Source organism: Nasonia vitripennis, chromosome 3 (assembly GCF_009193385.2).
Source record: "Nasonia vitripennis strain AsymCx chromosome 3, Nvit_psr_1.1, whole genome shotgun sequence".
NCBI lineage: Eukaryota > Metazoa > Arthropoda > Insecta > Hymenoptera > Pteromalidae > Nasonia > Nasonia vitripennis.
This window is the reverse complement of record NC_045759.1, coordinates 23,405,970-23,424,245: the sequence shown is the minus strand read 5'-3', so window position 1 is coordinate 23,424,245 and position 18,276 is coordinate 23,405,970. Positions and strand designations below refer to the sequence as shown.

At 47.9% G+C, this 18,276-nt stretch overlaps 1 protein-coding gene across 3 annotated transcripts in view; it reads right to left on the bottom strand.

Moving 5' to 3' along the window:
• Window positions 1-18,276, bottom strand: part of LOC100120322 (two pore potassium channel protein sup-9) — a 72,734-nt gene that overhangs the window by 9,125 nt on the left and 45,333 nt on the right. For all 3 annotated transcript variants that reach the window (XM_008208051.4, XM_008208046.3, XM_031927673.2), the window contains exons 2-6: window positions 4,268-4,413; window positions 3,827-4,200; window positions 3,297-3,452; window positions 582-757; window positions 31-360 (exon numbers count right to left, since the gene is read on the bottom strand). In XM_008208051.4, coding sequence (XP_008206273.1) covers window positions 31-360; window positions 582-757; window positions 3,297-3,452; window positions 3,827-3,953 — 789 coding nt within the window. In that variant the 5' untranslated portion in view covers window positions 3,954-4,200; window positions 4,268-4,413. The remainder of the gene's footprint in view (window positions 1-30; window positions 361-581; window positions 758-3,296; window positions 3,453-3,826; window positions 4,201-4,267; window positions 4,414-18,276) is intronic.

Below are 18,276 nucleotides of genomic sequence, written 5' to 3'. Positions count from 1 at the left end.
AACACGTAGGAGACAAGAGAGGAGGGTTACCTGAAGGGCCTCAGCCTCGTCTCGCCTCTCGTCCTCGGTGTTCATGGTGACGAATCGCAGCACGAGCAGATTGAGCGAGGCGGCGACGATGGCCAGGCCGAAGAGGATGAAGATCAAGGCGAACATGACGTACTCGGGCTTGTTGTCGAGGGCGTTGTCCTTCTGCAGGGCGACCATGTCGCCGAACCCGATGGTCGTCAGGGTGATGAAGCAGTAGTAGACGGAGTCGAAGTAGGACCAGCCCTCGTACCGGCTGAACGCTGCCGCGCCGCCCGCGATCGTCAGGATCGACAGCGTCGTCACCACGCAGATTAGGTTGATTTCCGAGGCCTGCGAATTCACATTTTATCATTACATTTACATTATTATGCATTTATATTTTTCACGAATCAAGCGCGCTGATTACGCACTGCTATACAATTATGCGAATAATTTCAACTCTCGGCGCGCATAATTTGCAATGATTTTCCCTTGGCTGCAGCAATTTTCATGCGCATATTAAAATTATTCGCAATATTATTATACGATATGCGCAGTGAGCTTCAATTCACCTGAATGTCCTTGCAGTTGAGAAGCCGCTTTACGTTTCTGATGACGACCGAGGAGAACTTGTTCAGCCGCTCACCTATGCTCTGGAACATGACGAGGCCCAGCGGGATACCGACTATCGCGTAGAACATGGTGAAGAGCTTGCCGCTTATAGTGTTCGGCGTCGAGTGCCCGTAGCCTGTGGATAAATCAAACGCACACCTATACACCTGCATTATATGTATCGGGTTTGTGTGTCAAAAGCTCGCTCGGCTATGGCTCGTCAAAGAGAGCGAGACTGACAGATCCGATTCTATGCGCAGATATAGCGCGTGTAAGTTAAAATAATTTAGCGAGTGCTTTTTTAAAAATATTTCATGGAAAGTAAAAAGAGCGAATGTATGTAAATTACGAGGTCTACACTCGTTCGTGATTTATTGAAATCGTTTCGACGCAGAATAATACAAAAGGGTTTTTTAATGCTGCAGTTCAGTTTTTTTCCTTCAGCTATCCATGCTCAATTTTATTTGACACGAGTAGTATTGTAGTTCTTTTTGAACGATTGCATACTGACACTGATTATGAGCTTGAACGCGATTCTTCTCCTCATCCTTACACTCAAAATATCAGGTCTTCGTTGCGTGAAAATGAAAATAGATAGCGACGTCGATTCGTTGAGGAAGGAAAATGAAAGGGCAAAAGTTGTGGCAAGTCATTTAAAGATACAAATAATTTATACTGGCAGTAATTATGCCCAATTTGTTTGCTTTCAAGCTTGAAGTTTTCCAATGCTGTTTAACGAAAAAATATCAGAACGTCGTTATCAATAGCAGAAACGAGATCGACGTAGACCTATTCATGGAATCGTCATTTTTCTGTCGTATTCCAACACAGCTACTAGATTACGAACAGTTACACAACGATATTGTATTTGAACAAAATGAGGAAATTGAAACCCCCTTACAGTCGTGTTCGAAGAAGATATCTGTCGACAAGCTTTTTCATCGCCGTGTCGGATAATGCCATGTTGGCAAAGATTTTGCAAAGCATCAGAGACTCGATATGGTTTGACGAAGACACATTCTTTCTGATAGTTGAAGAAGGTGATAATAGTAGTTGCCGTCAGCTAGCACATGCGCATTTAAGGGCAGCGTGGAAATTCAATATTTCAACCGTTATATACCTATGCGAGGACTCGAAAAATCAATTACTTCTCTACACTTTCAATCCTTACGCAAAAGAGGCGCCAGCGTTTTGGAAGTACGTACAATCCGATGATTCAGATGATGACACCTGGTCCTTATTGGTACACACGGTTGAAAAGCCCATCGGGGTCGTGTCAACTGGTAAGTAACTTCAACTTTCCTTATTTTTCTTTAAAAATCTACAGCTAAAAGTCCAACACCTATATTCAATCGTCGTTTATAGATTCTTCCCTATGCGACGAGTTGTATTTTGACAAAACAAATAATTTAAATGGCTACCACTTCAGAGCTGCTCAGACTCTCAATTCGCTTTACTACTACAACGCGACTGACGCCGATAAGTGTAGAAATAGTGGATTGGGCATACGAATCACATGTCTTGCATTGCAGCACTTGAATGCCACTATCACGGTCAAGCAGTCAACCACCACCGGTAGCCTTGATGATTCCGGTGAACCGCAAGGTCCACTTAGAGATGTACTGAAGGGCAATGTCGACGTTCTGATGAATCTGTACGACATAAAACCTTATTGGAGACACCAGTTCTACCCTTACTCCCAAACTACTCTCAACATATTTTCTGTTGCTAACACTTTGATCTACGGGGCCAGGTTCCTCGTGATCTTTAATCTGAGAGTTTGGCTGAATTTACTTAGCGTCTGTCTGTTGCTAATCGTGACTTTGAAGTACGCCTTGAAGCTGTCGTTTTCGGAATCCATCTTAGAGTTTTTAAGAGTACTCGTGAGCACTTCCACGGTTAGAAAACCACAGCAGTCTTCACGAAGGTTGAACCTAATAACCGCAATCGTCATCGGCTTTATGAACAATTCCAACATTCAAAGCCGTTTGAGTGCGATCAACACTGTACCCGATTCTAGTTACATCGACTCCGTAGAGGATCTGTTGGCATCAAACCTACCTATCTATGGCACATCGAACCACAAGCAAATGATAAACATCGAAGAAATCAAAAGACGCTACATCGTGATCGGCGACTTTCCCGAATGCGGCGATCTTCTGGTGAAAAATGCACCGGTGGCGTGTATTAATCAAAGATATTGGATAAGCATGTATCTGCCTAAGAATGAGAAAATCTACGCTTCGAGACAGCAGCTATCGGAGCTTCCCGTGACCCATACCTTCAAGAAAGATTCACCACTTCGTGATAAGGTCGGTCGACTGGCCCTTCGTCTGACGGAGTCTGGATTTTTCAAGGTAACTCTGAGCAAGTTCAGCGAGCTCGAAATTTGGAGGAAGAATCACAGGAAGGATAGGGATAATTCTGTGGAGAACAGGTTAATCTGTCGCTTCGTTCTCATAGGAGGCTGGATCTCGTCTATCTTCATATGTTCGCTCGAGGTTTTGATTTTCAGGCTCATCAAGGGCAAGAAACGCAAGGTTACATTCATACTACAGCTTCGAAAAATTTAAGTGTTGCCATTGTGTGTGTGTGTGTGTGTGTGTACAGTTGTTGAATAAATCATACGGCAAAATGAAAGCTCGAGTATTGATTATCCGCGCGTGTGTACTCACCGATAGTGGTGAGCACGGTGGTGGCGTAGTAGAACGCCCCGGCAAACTTCCACTGCTGGCCGGCCTTGTGGGGCTCCGTCTTCAGTACCACCGTCTCCATGATCTTGAAGTCGTCCTCGCTTATGTTGTACTTGCGTATCACCATTCTTTCAATGGCTGTCGGCGAGCAGAGAACGGGTTATCGTTATATACTTGATTTGTCTCTACCTCGCGATCGCGAGGAGTTTTGAATTTTCGAGGAAACTTGCCGCGCGAGACGTGCAACGAACTTTAGATAGCCTCCAACTTCGAATAAGAAAAATCGAACTCGCGCATAAGTCTTTTCTTATTTCATCGCGGTTATACTATTTCGTGTCGAAAAATTTGTACATGCATGTTTTGATTGGCTCTCTTCAGGTCACTTAAAAAAAAAGAGTGAACTATTTTAATCCAAACATTATCAATTTCGAGCGAGCCCGCGAGCGCTGATTAAGCGAAGAGAGATTCGGGAAGATTTGGTCGCGAAAAGGGCAGCTTCATAAATAACCTACCGTCGAGAGCTTCCTTGCGTCGTTTCTCCGTCTCGGACTCGAGGACGTCGAAGATTGCTGCGCCAACGAGGAGATAGGTAAACGTGCAGACGATCAACGATAAAGTCCGGACGTTTTGCTTCTTCATTCTCTAGTGAGCCACATGCTCACTAGCTGGGCCTCGGCCCCAACTACGCGCATCGCTCAGTGGCACACAAGTGGGTGAGGGGGTCGTCGCGGGCCCATTGTAACTCGCGGCGGCGCGGCCCTCGGCGCCTCTGTCCTCCTCGGCGACGTCAGGCGGCTGCTCGTCGTCCCTCTAGCCTCTGCTGCTGCTGCTGCTGCTGCTGCTGCCCGCTGCTGCAGCTCGAGCCTCTCCGAGCCGAGTTCCTCATCTGCTCCGCAGAGAGAATATAAGAGTCGGCTCTCCAAGGCTCAAGGAGCCGTGTTTTATATACTTACTCGCTGCAGTCTGCTCAACCGTCCTCAAGAGCCCGAGCAACGCGGGATTCGAGTTATGGCAGTGCTCTCGCTGCTGCTCCCACTGCCACGAGGCCTCCATTCCTTACTCGCGGCTTAGCTGCGGCCTCCTGCGCCTTCCAAGCTCACTGCGAACACAGGGGCAAAGGTATCGATAAGTGCCGCGAAATATATATATTTTTTTTCTCATACTCTACTCCTCGGTAGAAATCCAGGCCATAAATCATATCCGCCCGCAGGGCTAAAACCGTCGGCGACGCTTTCGAGCTCGTCGCGCGCGAGAGAGTCGTAAATCAAGCTCCGGGAATAAGGAGAAAAAGCCTGAAGGAAAACACGCGCTTTTGCCTAAATTCGCGCGCACGCGCGGCATTAGCCGATCCTTCGTATTCATCTCGATCGTTTAGTCGATCATCTCTCGTTCCCACAGCTGTAAATCAAAGCGCAGTTATCCAGGCGGCGACTGAGCGTAAAATTTCTCTCTCCGCGGACGCGCGGCGGAATAACGAAATAATTTCGACCCCCTGTCGGGGCGTAGCAGTATAGCAGCGCTGCTGGTCCAACGTTTGCTTTTAATTTCCCGGTATAATACAAAAGCGCGTTTCTCTCGCTCTCGGCGCGTAAAACAAATTACAGCCCGCGCTAATCTCGAGACGTTGTGATAAACCCGCGGCTTAATCCTCGTCGAGCTGGAGAAAGAGCTTGTTCTTTTGACTCGTCGTCGTCGTTGTCGTGAAATTTGATGGCTCATTCGACGTCGCTTCGTCTCTCCGGTTGTGATTTCCGCGACTAGTTCACTGCTTTGTTGCATCTTTTGTGCATTGTGGCAGCGGGAGTTGATTGTTTTCGACTCGAACACGAAGTTATACCAGTCAAATTGCATGCTCGTAACGTCCACAACGAAAATCCCCAAGAACTGAAAGCTCTAAGCCAGGCCAGTAGAGCTTCAATCATCCAACGATCACAGCTAATTCACGACTCCAGCCCGTCGTCGTCGTCGTCGTCGTGACGCATCTCGCATTCAGTACGCGTAAACGATCTTACATCAACAAAGCCGCGCGAATAAACGCATCGCTTCTGTTCTCCCCCTGCGCTGCCCTGCGTACACCATCGCGAAAATCAATGGCACACACGCGCCGCGGAGAGTAGACGCGCATAACTTTAGCCGCCGCTCTCTACCTACCAGAGAGACTATGTAATACGCCAAGTTGGAGCAGCGGCGCACGCACGGATCTTCAGAGCCAGCGCTGCAGTCGCATGAATAATGCATCGACACCGGCGCTCATTACCACGCGAATGCGGCAAGTTGCGCGACGTCGTGTACGGTAAGCGCAGCGGCGGCGGCGATTTTTCCTCGAGCGCGAGCGCGAATTTCTCTTAATTAAGGCGAGAGAGTCTTGGAGGTGTGTGTGTGTGTGCTGCTGCACTTTGATCCCCCTCGCTCTATGGTAACGATGTGCGGCGGAGAATTTCGCTTTTCATCGACGCGAGTGTTTTGGATGTGTGGGGGGACGTTTACCTCTCGGTCGAGTGTGTTAGCGAGCATCGTGTATTTATTCTTTAATTTTCGCTGTATTTATAGATTCTCGCGCACAGTTTCGTCACCTACGGACGCGCAATTCTGGTGAACCCTCGTGCCTGCGGTCGGCCTTCCCCTGTGTGCTGCGGTCCAAGTTCTGACCGCCGAAACTTTGCTCGAAACTTGCCACTCCGACGTCCCCGGCATCGTCGAGTTTCCTTCGCTTTATTATATAGGGAATATATAAAAGAGAGGAAGAACGGAAAATACGGACGGGCGGTGTATAATTACGCTGCGTATGATATCGGTATTCGATAATTTTCATCAAGGAGGCTATTTTTAGCGAGTCTAATTAAGAGGCGGAAGCCTCTGTAGTACATAATATTATAGCTGAGGACATTTATTAAAGAGTCTTTAAAAATTGTAAGAATAACTGGTATTTTTATGGTACCATAATATAACAGGCGAAAAAACTGCGTAACAAAATAATATTGAGCACGAAGCGATCCTATCTCTCGGGCTGCATATCCTGGTATATACGTATAAGCATCTGCCCGCGGCTACGCGTTTGTATATACGGTACAGACTGGATATATGCGCGACACACATACACCTTCATATAACGAAAACAGTATAGAAAGCAGCTGCGCCGGTTTATTTCGCAAGTTTATTTCATTTTTTTGAATTTACTGCAGAGCTGGCGCGTCGGGGTATGAAAATTTTCCCGGATCTGCGAATTTCGGAGCTGGGACAGTTTCCTGTGCCTATAAACATGAAAGTTAAAAAAAAAAAACAGTCATCCGAATTTCCAATTCAAGACGCCTTTATATAGCAGTACGACAGCTCATCCGACCAATCAAACCAAGAGCTCCAGCTGCAGCTATATACAAATGCCATAGAGCTTCTATAAGAGCGAGCACCCGCGCGGCGGCGAGAGGCTATCGGCCGAGTGGGCTAATTAACGAGATGGTTATTATAGGGAGTAGCCCCCGAGTGTAGCGCTGCAGCGCGCGCGGCGAATGGACCGGATAGCGAAGCTGGACAGGATGATGAGAGCTAGAAGCCGATTATAGATCCGAACGACGTGATTTTCGTTACCTGCGCCCCTCCAAAACCATCGAAATCAAATCGCGACGAGTTTGAAAAGTGCCGCAATTCGAAAAGCCAGGCCCCTTATACGCGAACTGCACGATGAGAGTCAGACGCGGAGCCGACGAGGCTGGCGGCGTCGATGATGATGCCGCGCGCGGGATGAATGGGCCATTCACGCGGGGAGTATAGCGAGGCGGCGCGGAAAAATTAATTTGCTCCTGATGCGCACAGCGCGACGGACAGCGACTCGTATAAATTCAGACTTATTTTATTCAAACGACTGCGCGGGCCAGCTTAACTCGACTCTCCGCGAGTCGTTGGGACAATTAAAGTTATTCGTTAAGCGAGAGAGAGAGAGAGAGAGAGAGAGAGAGAGAGAGAGAGAGAGCGCTGTGCGGAAACTTCTATTTTAAGCGCGAGCAGAGAAGTCTTACCGAGAGTTTAGTTCTAACGACTGTGCAGGAGAGTTTATACTTCTCGAACGCGAGCTTAAAAACATTCGAATCAGCTCTCGAGCAGCGCTCGGAATTGTTGTCTCTTTGAAAATTCATTACTCGTTGCAATTATACGAAAAAATGAACTTGGAGCAATTTCCGACGTTATTGCAGCCTCTCGATATTTATTAGCCTTTAAATACCTCAATTACCTTAAAATCGCCGCTTAATAAAATAAAGAGGCGCCCCGCGTAAAACTTTTAACAGCGCCGCGACCTGTATCTAATACTATTTTATTGCCCTACTGCAGACTGCTGCTGCTCTTCGGGGCCAATATCGCGCGTCGCTGTCCTATAGCTGCCTTTAGTGCGGCTAGTAAAACTTTAAGAAAATCCGCAGTCCAATTACCCGCGGCGTTTAGCGATTTTTTTTTTTTCGAGCGAAAATTGTCAATAACCGAAGCCAATACGTAAGTTACGCGCATGATACGGTAACGGCATCTGCTTGGCGCGAGATCAGAGTTTTCCATAAAAAGATACAGCGGATCATTTGTCGAAAAATTTCCGCTCTTCCTCGCGACTTTTTGCCTCGCGACAGCGTGTGGAATTTCACGGATCTCGGGGATTAATAACGCCAGCACCGCTGTATATATTTTTTGACACTTTAGATAATTAGACTTCGTTCGTTCGACCTTCCTCTTAATTGCGTCTTAGCTTTTTCGATGATAACCGGTTGTATTCGATCCTATAAAAGCGCACAACTGTTGTAATGGAGCGAAGCTCGGTAAAATTCCGCGAGGCCGTTAAGGTGCCGCTGACCGGACTTATAGAGCCGGTCCTTAAAAAGGACATTCCCGGCCAAATGAGGTACCTAGTAGGCCTCGCCGGAGTTGCACTCCACTTTTCGCCCCATCGCGTAGCGTCGTTTAGTCAGCTCGTTATCGCTTCCCCCGGCGGCCCTGTGTCTGCGGCGCACGACAGTGTGCCTTATCGATATCTCTCCTGAAGAATATCCTGTCAGGGAATATTAAAAATGTTGAATCTTGAAAAACGATCCATTGGGTCCAAACGGATTCAATCGCGGAAGACGACATCCTCGCCAAAAACCGCGTATCTTCATCGTGCGCCAAAAAGTAGAGAGAAAGAGTTATCTAGCGGCGCGTGTTTTATTGAATCCCCTGATAAATGGCTTTTAAAAGTCTTCGATCGCGAGCGATTTTGTATATAGGTTATGTCCCTGCAGTCGCGACTTTTTTATACACGCGGCAAATTCCGCGCCCCCGGAAAATGGGACGCGCAGCTGCAAATGAATTTCATTTCGAATCTCGTCGGCTGTCGCGAAGCGTTTTCCGAGCGCGGGTAATAACTTGGTTTCGCGCGATGGGGGGGGGGGGGGGGGGGGGAATCTGCGCTTTTATTTTTGACGCTCGATAGAACGCTAGCTTCAACTTCACTCTTGTTATCGCTGCCTTAGCATATCCGTGCTTGTACCTGCGGGAAAATAGCAATCAGCATTCGCTCGCTCGGCTCGCGCATATGATCGTCATCAGGAGCAGCGCAGCAACAACAGTGTAGCAGTCCGCGATCCCGCCCGGCTCCCTGAAGATTACTTCATCAAGAGCCGTTTAACCGGGTAAACTTTCGGCAAGATCAACATGTAACCCGCCTCTCGCTCCTCGGAATACATAACGCGAGAGCGCGCGGCAGCTGCTATATATGTATATAGAACGATATCAAGACTTCGCATGCATATGCTTATATACGCAGAGGCATCGCGTAATCTCGGGATTGACAAATTACTTTTTTTTTTTCTCTGCTGCTGTATAATATAAATAAGCACAGATGGACTCGGTATGACTTATATACGACGAGGCTAAAAAAGGAGCGGCACTGCGCGGAATGGTTAAGGGGCTGCGATGTGTGTTATTGTGTGCAGCGGTTAGCTCTGAGCTCGGAGAGTACATAAGTAGGCCGGTGCCGATGTAATCGTATCGAGAGTTGATTATCGGCTCGAGTAAGGAGTGAGGGAGATGTGTGAAATTGCAAAATCTCGTAATCGAAGAGTTGAGCGAGCCGAACACTAGCTAAGGATAATGAATGAACAGCTCGGCTCATTCAAGCTCGCGGGACGCAAAAGCTCCTCGACGCGACGATGCAACTGCGCCATCCATCTCCCGGCCAGAAGACGCTATAACGAGATTCTCTCCCTCTCGCTGTATGTATATATATACTGTACATCCAAGCTAATGACCTTCGTGCTCGACTCCAGATGGGGACGCGTACAGCGGTCGCACATTTGTCTCCGGCGAAAACTTCCGAAATCGCTCAAAGTATCTTTTTCCCTTCAATCGTACAGATCATACTATATACAGGTATATATCCATACATACAGCGAAGGACGTAAAACAACAACGGCCAATTAAAAGCGCCAGTAGTAGTCCAATAACGACATTGGCCTTTCTGCCGATGCCTCCGACAATAATTACACGCAACGGCGCACCGATAACCGTGAACGAGAGAGAGAGAGAGAGAGAGAGAGAGAGAGAGAGAGCCCGCAATTAAATTCGCCCGCCACCGTATAACCCTCCGGCGCAAGCTATATCCCGCGTCATTGCGGATCAACTGCGTATATCTATATGGTATTAGAGACCAGGCGCCGAATTGCCAACTTATTTATAGTCTGTATACGCCGAAAATTTTCGCAGCAATCAAGGACGCACTGCACCCGACGAATTCCCTCTCCCAATAACACCTTACATCCTCGCTCGCGCGTGATGGATCACCGCGCGGGAAAATGAAAACTCCGGCTTTTGATTTATCACCCTGGCACCTTGCGCGAGATGCACGTGCATGTATATACTGTATACAGCGGATCTACCGCACGCGTCGCTGCACCTCGATCATGTGGATGCGCCGCTACACTTCTCTCTCTCTCTCTCTCTCTCTCTCTCTCTCTCTTCGCGAACCATCAACTTCGCTGTTTGTGTATTGGAGTACGCGCTGCAGGTTTTTATGGGATCGAGATCGATCGCTGTTGTTCTTGCTGTTTGTTCGGCTGGCTTTGTCGTAAATTCGAGGGGACAATGGCTCGATATGGACCGAAGAGTCGCGCGAGTTTTTGATATTCTTGCCGCCGCCGGGGAGAATGGGATAGATCGCGGATTTACGAGGCGACAGGTTTTTCGCATTAAAAAAAAACGTATATCTCGAGATCCGCACGTAAACTGAATAATGAAACAATAGCCGGCGTCTAATATAAGCTCATCGGTTCGAAGACAAAAGTGTCTCTCTCTTCAAACTTTCGTCTCGTCGCGCGCGAGAGAAGCTTTTACTGCATCGTATAACAAGCGTTCGATAACTCGCCGAAATTTATCGACTCTAAAACCGACCAAGACGTGTGGGCCGGAGCATCGACGGCACTATCGATATGTGTATAAGAAAAGTGCGTCGGCGGCTCTATTATTTTCGCAGCGAAAGCAATTCCGGCCGGTGACGTGGACTCCGTATACGCTCGTCTATGAGCTTTCTAGTTAGAAAATGTTTGGAGAGAGAGAGGACGATTTATGAGTGCGAAGGACGCGAACGGCCAGGGGATATCGCAGCTTTTGGAAAATTTGTACTGCCATTTCGCTGCAGTATGGGAATTTATTATCGTCGTTCGTAGCCTTAAAGGCGATTCTCGTGTTTCGAAATTGCGCCGGAGAACCGTTCCGCCGAGCGCGTGTTGTATCGAATTCGAGTGTACGTGAAAATGTTAAAAAGCTGTATAGCTGCGGGGATAAACTAGTTTTCCGCATAACGACTACTGGCGATCGAGAAAAACAAGAGAAGATCTCGGTTCTCCGAATCACCGAAGAATCGTATAACTCTATCAGAATTCGGCGCAAACAGATAATGTCGACCTCTGCTGGACTGTCTTTTCGCGCTTTAGAAGTTTCATCGACAAAGTTTCGCTGCGTTATAGCTTTGATCTTGCAAAACTCGACACATATAACGTAAAAGCACATCTTTAGAATCTCGATCCAACGTCAACAACAACATAACTTCCGTTGCAAATAACGAGAGCCGCAGATAGAGAGAGAGAGAGAGTATAGAATGACAAAGTGAAAGACCGACGCAGTTACTAACAAGCTCTCGGCGAATTCGTAAAAGCTTTGGACGGACTCCAGAACTCATCGTTTCGGCCGAGTTAATTACCCTGTATCCGAAACATTTTGCCGGGAGCTGGCGCTGCCGCTGTATACACAAGCCCTCGGCGGACCGCGATAAACACGATAAGGACGGCCGCGCGCACCTCGTGTCCGTAAATTTCAAGCCACCTATTTTTCTCACCTCTGGCAGAAAATAAACAACGTCGATATATCCGTTATAGTTTTTACCGAGAGTTAACGGGAACGGAGCGTTATATCTAATCTGTATACGAGTCGCGGCGAATTGGGTTAACTCACTCTCTGCTCCTATGGTCGCGCGTTACAGCAGCTTTCGCTCGAGAGCTAATCAAAGCTGCGGTCGAGCGCAGCCGCATCGGCCTCACCGCTATTAGTCCGAGCAAACCGATCGCGCTAAGTATACTCGATCGGTCGTCCAAAAATGACCTCGGACTAGGTAAAACTCTGTCTCTCTATACGCATACGTAGAAGCGGGTTTATATCGTGAATAAAATGAAACAACAAGGCGTAATACGCATCTTCGCATCAACTGCAGAGTAGAGGCTAGTCCGCTGTGAAAAGCCGCACATTGCGCAAAACCAGGAGCATTATTATTCATTGATTTTCAATTCGATGAAATTCAATTTTTCAAAACGAGCAGCATCTTATACAGCGAGGATACGGCCGCCATCCGACAGGATGAAACTGTCCCCCGGCCGCATTCATAACTCAGCCCTATAGCGCATATTCGCCGTCCCGCTGCCGTTCCGCTGCTGCTGCTGCTGCGCCGTCCCCTGGTGTATTCAGCGAAACAAATGCGGCACTTTGCACGGCACTAGGCTTAAATCAATTTCCGCGAGCTTTACGTCTGCGCTTTTAACCTCTGGACAATGGAGGGCTGCCGTCATGTGTGTGTGTGTGTATGTGTAATATGGGTGGACACGTCGAATTCCGCCTCTCCCCTTATGTTATATAATTTTCGAAATCAAAACACCTGCGCGACCGTGTGTGCCTACATCATCGCCGATACATATATAGGTACACACAAATTTGAGCTACAAACGCATATTAACCTACTTTGTGCGCCGCCGCGAGAGATTGGCCGTTTCTCTCTCTCTCGCGGATATTTACGAGCGCGATGAAATTTCGATGCGCAAGCGGCGTTTTAAACTTGCAGCCGCCGCCGAGAGAGAGAGAGAGAGAGAGAGAACTGACGGTGATTTGGGTATCGATTTTTTGGCTCACCGCACTGTGTACTGTATATTTTTTTATCTACTGCAAACTTTGTCTCGTCTCGACGATAATCTCAAGATTATGACTGTAATCGCGATCGACTTTGTATGTATACAATAGAACACTTTCCTGAATTTATTATCAGCGTCCTGATAATAAATTCCCAACGAACCGAAGCACCCGGACGAAAAAAAAATCATGCCCTATTCGACCTCCGCCGAATCTGACTTGGAAAATTCCCGGACCAGCCCACTAACCGAGAGGCGGCCTGAGTCACGACAGTGATACACACACACACATGCGATGAGAGTGGCCAAAGGGTTTTACTGTCTCTCTCTCTCGTCGCTCGATAAATCGCCGCCTAATGTATTCCTGCGACTCCGTCCCGCAAAAAAGTATCTCTCTCATACACAACCACGAGCAATTTATACAGAAATGCCGCAGTGGGCGACTTTAAATTTTCGAGACACAATTGTAATTCGAAATGCGTATAGAGTTAACTGCGACGCTTGTGTTTTCGCGAAATCCCAGCTTGGTCCACTGTACACGTATATTATCTTAGGTTTCGTATTTTTATTTGGCCGCGCTGTATACACGCGCTGCTCTCGTCCATACGGAGAGCCACTGGCATATAATGTCCCCCGGCAAGATTGTTTTCTCTGCCCCGGACACAGAGCGAGCGGATATTGTTTTCTCATATACGGAACACGGCACTGCATCTTCGTGTATACTCTCCACACACGCGCTTCTTTTATGCATTTGCGATACAGAGATATTTTTATTCCGAGAGCCGTAGGTGTATGAAAAAAAAATTTCTTTTGTTCCTTTACGTTCGCGCACATAAATGTATATAAAACTATCACTTATTCATCTCGTCGGCATCAGCTGATGCTCGAGAGAGCTGCGAGGAAAAAAATACGACAAATTCCCCTCGTCATCTCTTGCGAAGCCTCAAGGCCGGGGCAGACGCAAGACGAACTAATAATTCGATCTCGCCGAGAGAAGAAGCTCTCGGGTCTAAAAAAAGAAGCATCGCATCAGCCGCAAGGAGAAAAAGAAGAAGAAGAAGAAGAAGAAGGAAACCGCCTACTCCCAAACGAAATCAGCAGCAGCACACTTTCCCATTACGGCCGAGAATTTTCCCCCGGCACGCGCGAGCGCCGAGGAAAATCTCGATCGCGTGCGATATTTTTCCTGCAGCCCGGCGAGCATCGACGCGAGGAAACTCGACTCATCAGTAATCTCGCGCGGGTTCGGGGAAACGATTACGTGAGACGATACATTTTTATAGACGTGTAAGGCTATTTTTGGTTTGATTTTTTTTCTGGCACTGCAGTATATTTTTATTTTTCGAGGATTACTTCGGTTCACCCTGTAAAAGCTCAGCTCCTGCAATTCGTTCTCCACCGAAAATAATTTCGCCTCCGGCATTTTCAGGAATCCTGGAATATTCTCTCGTAAAATCGCGCCGAAAGCTCATCTTATAAATTTCATCCCCCGAATGTCCCTAATAAAAAGCGCACCAAAAAAAAATCAGCAGTAGCGCAGTAGTGGCATCCGTATTTCACGGTTAAAGGCTCCGCGAGCGCAGCTTGCAGCTTCCGCTCGGGGCAATACGTCAGCCGAGAAATGGCCTCATCAGGAAGTGTCTTTTCGAGGGCTTACAAATGATTGCGAACCGACGCCGAGAGCTTTACTCGGTCAGCTGCAGGTCTGGTCGAGCTTTTAGTTGTTTTTTATAGGTACACACGTCGATGATCTCTCGTGATCAGTGGCGTGATTTATTTGTCGATAATTTATTGTCGAATCAGTGAGAACAAAAAAAAATTACAAAATATACTTATTTTTTTTTATTTTTCTAAGCGATGGCTAGGCGGCATAAAGCGCGCAGTGCGGTCGTTACGCTTTCATTGGTTGTCGTCTGCGACGTGTGTGCAGCGCACACAGACCAGACTTTCATTACGACTATCCATGAAAAATGTATTTCGGCCCGCTATATACCAGCCCGCAAAAAGGTTTCAAAACAGCCTTTTTTCTTCCTGAATTTCTTTGATCTCACCGTGTCGGGTTAGATGCGCGCCGTTTTTGTGGCGGGTATAAGCTCGTACTCGCAGGTTATATGCACTACGTGCCGATGATGCTTTGCGGAGAGTAAAAGGGAAAAACAGCCTTCTGTTGAAAACTAAAAATACTTTCTCTTCCGAGTAGCCGACTCGATTAAAAATCCTCTCGACGCGGTTGATTTCCCCGAAAGTCAAGCAATTAAACGTCATCGAGAGATCCCTCTCACGGGTATAAAGCCAGAATCTCCAGCTGAAATCGATCGGCCGCTTTGATTCTCAAACGAAGTTTTAATCGATTCGATTTTCAACTAATAGGAAAGAGGCTAATGGCGCGTCCCCGCGGAACAATGATTCTCCAGAGACGCATCACTCAAAAAAAAAAAAACACGTGCCGTCGAAAAAACCTATCCTTTCGAACTCATCCCCACAGGACGATTAGAACCGGTTTTTCTTCTCGTCCCCGATATCCGCGCGTGCATAAACGGCGATTCGCTCGCCGGGGGTAATTGGAGTTAATCCAATTACGAGAGCAAGTGAGAGAAAGAGACCGAGCGCGTGCAGCAGCTCTAATTAATTTCGAAACGAAGCGCACGAGCGCGGCAGGCAAGACTGTGAATTATTTCCGTCCTATTATCGAACGCCGGAGCGAGAGCGAGCCGATATAAACAAAGCGGCAATTTTCGCCGCCTCTGTGTGTGTGTGTGTGTGTGTGTCTGTTGTACGTACGTGTATAGGGGGAGAGAAGCGAACGAGCGAGAGACGAGTCCGCGCGCGCCACGCTCCATTGATTTTCCAAGTTTGTTCGCCCCTCGCGCGAGGTGTTCTTCGCTATTATACCGCGCGCGACTCGCTGCTGCCGCTGTTGAGATGAGGAGAGAGCCGATATGCGAGAAAAATTTTACAGCCGGCTTTCCTTGTGTGAGAACGTATTATGCAGCGCGAGTGTCTAATCAGACGGGAGGCGCTCTCACTTCCGTCAGACGTCAAAGTTCGCGATGAGGGATTTCGAGCAAATAAGTGTATACACACACACACGACGATGGCGGCGACGACGTCTATACTGCGCAGTCAGGGTAATAGTGCTCTCTCTTTCCCCCGGAACAGTCTGAATAATAGAGGAGCAGTTGTGTAGCGATAATAACGGCGAAATAAGGAGCCTCAGCATCGGCCGGCTTATCAATATTTAAACGACGCGTGCGATTCGTTCCGATTGCACACATCCCTCGCGCCGCGAATATTCGATATAACGCCGTAGCTCTTTCTCTCCTTTCCTATAACGAGGATTAATTGAGTCGCAGCTCCTCCTACTCCTCAAGATGTTGATTCTAGCAGCTGGTGTATTATAATTGAAATTCGAAAGATTATAACTTATGAACAAGCGAAGGAACACACAACACGCGCCGATCAATCGACACGCATCGACCTGAGTCGTGTCGTGTAATTGCGAAAGAGAGCTAGAGCTGAGAGAGAGAGAGAGAGAGAGAAACAAGGCGCGCGCAATCGATTAGCCGCTGCCGTACGTGCGTGGGTGAACGCGCCACTGGATTCTGCGACGACGACGACGGCGTCTCAAGGGCTTTGGAACGACACGACTCTCTGCGTGTGTACGTGTGTGTACAGAAGATGTCGCACGCGCGCCGCTATATGCTTTTTGTATCTTCGCAGTGAATCTCTCTCACTCTCTCTCTCTCTCTCTCTCTCTCTCTCTCTCTCTCTCTCTCTCGCTGCTGTTGGCTGGAGGAGACGAGATTTCAGAGGTTTTGAGTTTCGATCGCCGCGAGATTGCCAGGCTTTGTCGTGTTTGCGCGTATAACTCGTTTTCTCTCTCTCTCTCTCTCTCTCTCTCTCTCTCTCTCTCTCTCTCTCTCTCTCTCTCTCTATACATAGCAGAGGTCGATAGCGATTTAAAACAGCTGAGGCGAGAGCGAAGCGCATAGCTCCTATCCTACAGCCTACGTTCGCATAATTCACTTTACTGGCGCGCACAGAGACAGTTTCAGAACTTCACTGTGCTCCTCGCACACACGGGGGTTTTCGAACTTTTTCGGCGAGCTTTCACCCGACAAACAATCGGATGTAAAAACGAGTTATCTCGGGTTACAGCGTATGGGATTACAGCTGACGAGGTGTAGGGATCGTAAAAGTTTTTTTAGCTCGTTCTGAAAATCAAGCCGGTTTCGGAGATTGGAGCGAACTTTCGAATTAATTCGAAAAAAAGTGCTTTCTATAGAGTTTTTAACTCGCGCCTCGAGGATTATCCCGTAGCTGCTCTCTATCTCGAAAGGTAAATGTAATAATGACGCCGGAGAGTGCGAAAGCGAAAAGTTCTACGGAGGAATGATTTTTAAAAGTAAGCGTAATTTCTTCCCGACTTTTGCCGAGTATTAACCCTCGAGAGAGTATACCTACGCGCTGTGTCTTAGAATCTTCACTTTTACCTATAGTTTGCCGCGGGTATTTCGACAAGTGGTATAACCAGCTTTTAGGTCAGACCCATCGCCCACGATCCTTCTCTCTCAAATCGCGCACAACGTCATTCGTTTCCATTCGACGAGCCGTGTACCGAGAGCAAAGCATCGCTGACCGCAGAGAGAGAGAGAGAGAGAGAGAGAGAGAGAGAGAGAGAGACGTCGAGGAAAGCGGCGCGCGTGCCGCAATTCACGAATGACGAATCGGTCGCGTGCGCGCACGTGTGCCGCTCGGTATAACCGACGCTGCACGGCTGACTCTGGCTGTTGACGTTCCGCTCTCTCTCTCTCTCTCTCTCTCTCTCTCTCTCTCTCTCTCTCTCTCTCTCTACTGCCGCGTGTAAGGGCTGCGGATTTATTCGCGCGAGATATTGTGTATGCGATTTCTGCGAAATTTTACCCAGTTCCACATAGACTTCCGCAGCTCGTTACTCGAAAAAGGCTGCGTCGTAATTGTGTAATTGTGTAATCGGCGACTTTATCCCCCTCCCCCCGTTGATGCTAATTGGCAGGGAGTCGGCTCTTGTTTCCGGAAACTCTGGCGTTTCGGCGTTATTGCATACGGCTGATTAATTGATTACGCGCGCGTGCTGCGCGCTAGAATATTAAAGTATATATGTAATTAACGGCTGCGAGCACCAAAGTGTGAGTTTAATTTAGTCGAGGATGTTTAGACCGTTGCTTAATTACGCTCGCTCGTGTATACATCACGCAGCGTTGTTATGTGTTCCAGATATATATATTTCGCGAATCAATTTCACAACAACATTACAATATACGCACCGATGTTTGATTTCGCAATCATCCCAAAAAAAAAAAACACATCACGGCTCTATAGCCCGTGCGCGGCAACCCAATTCTTGGCTCTCTTTCTCTCTCGAGCGTCGCGTATTATACCGCGCACGCACATCGGAGAGAAAAGCGAACATCACGTGCGTAGCCCGGGCGCAGCGCTCGCGCATCCGGTGCGCGGACCGGCGCTATGACGTCAGAGCACGAGACTCGCTGCGAAAATGGGGCCACGGCCTCCCTCCGGCG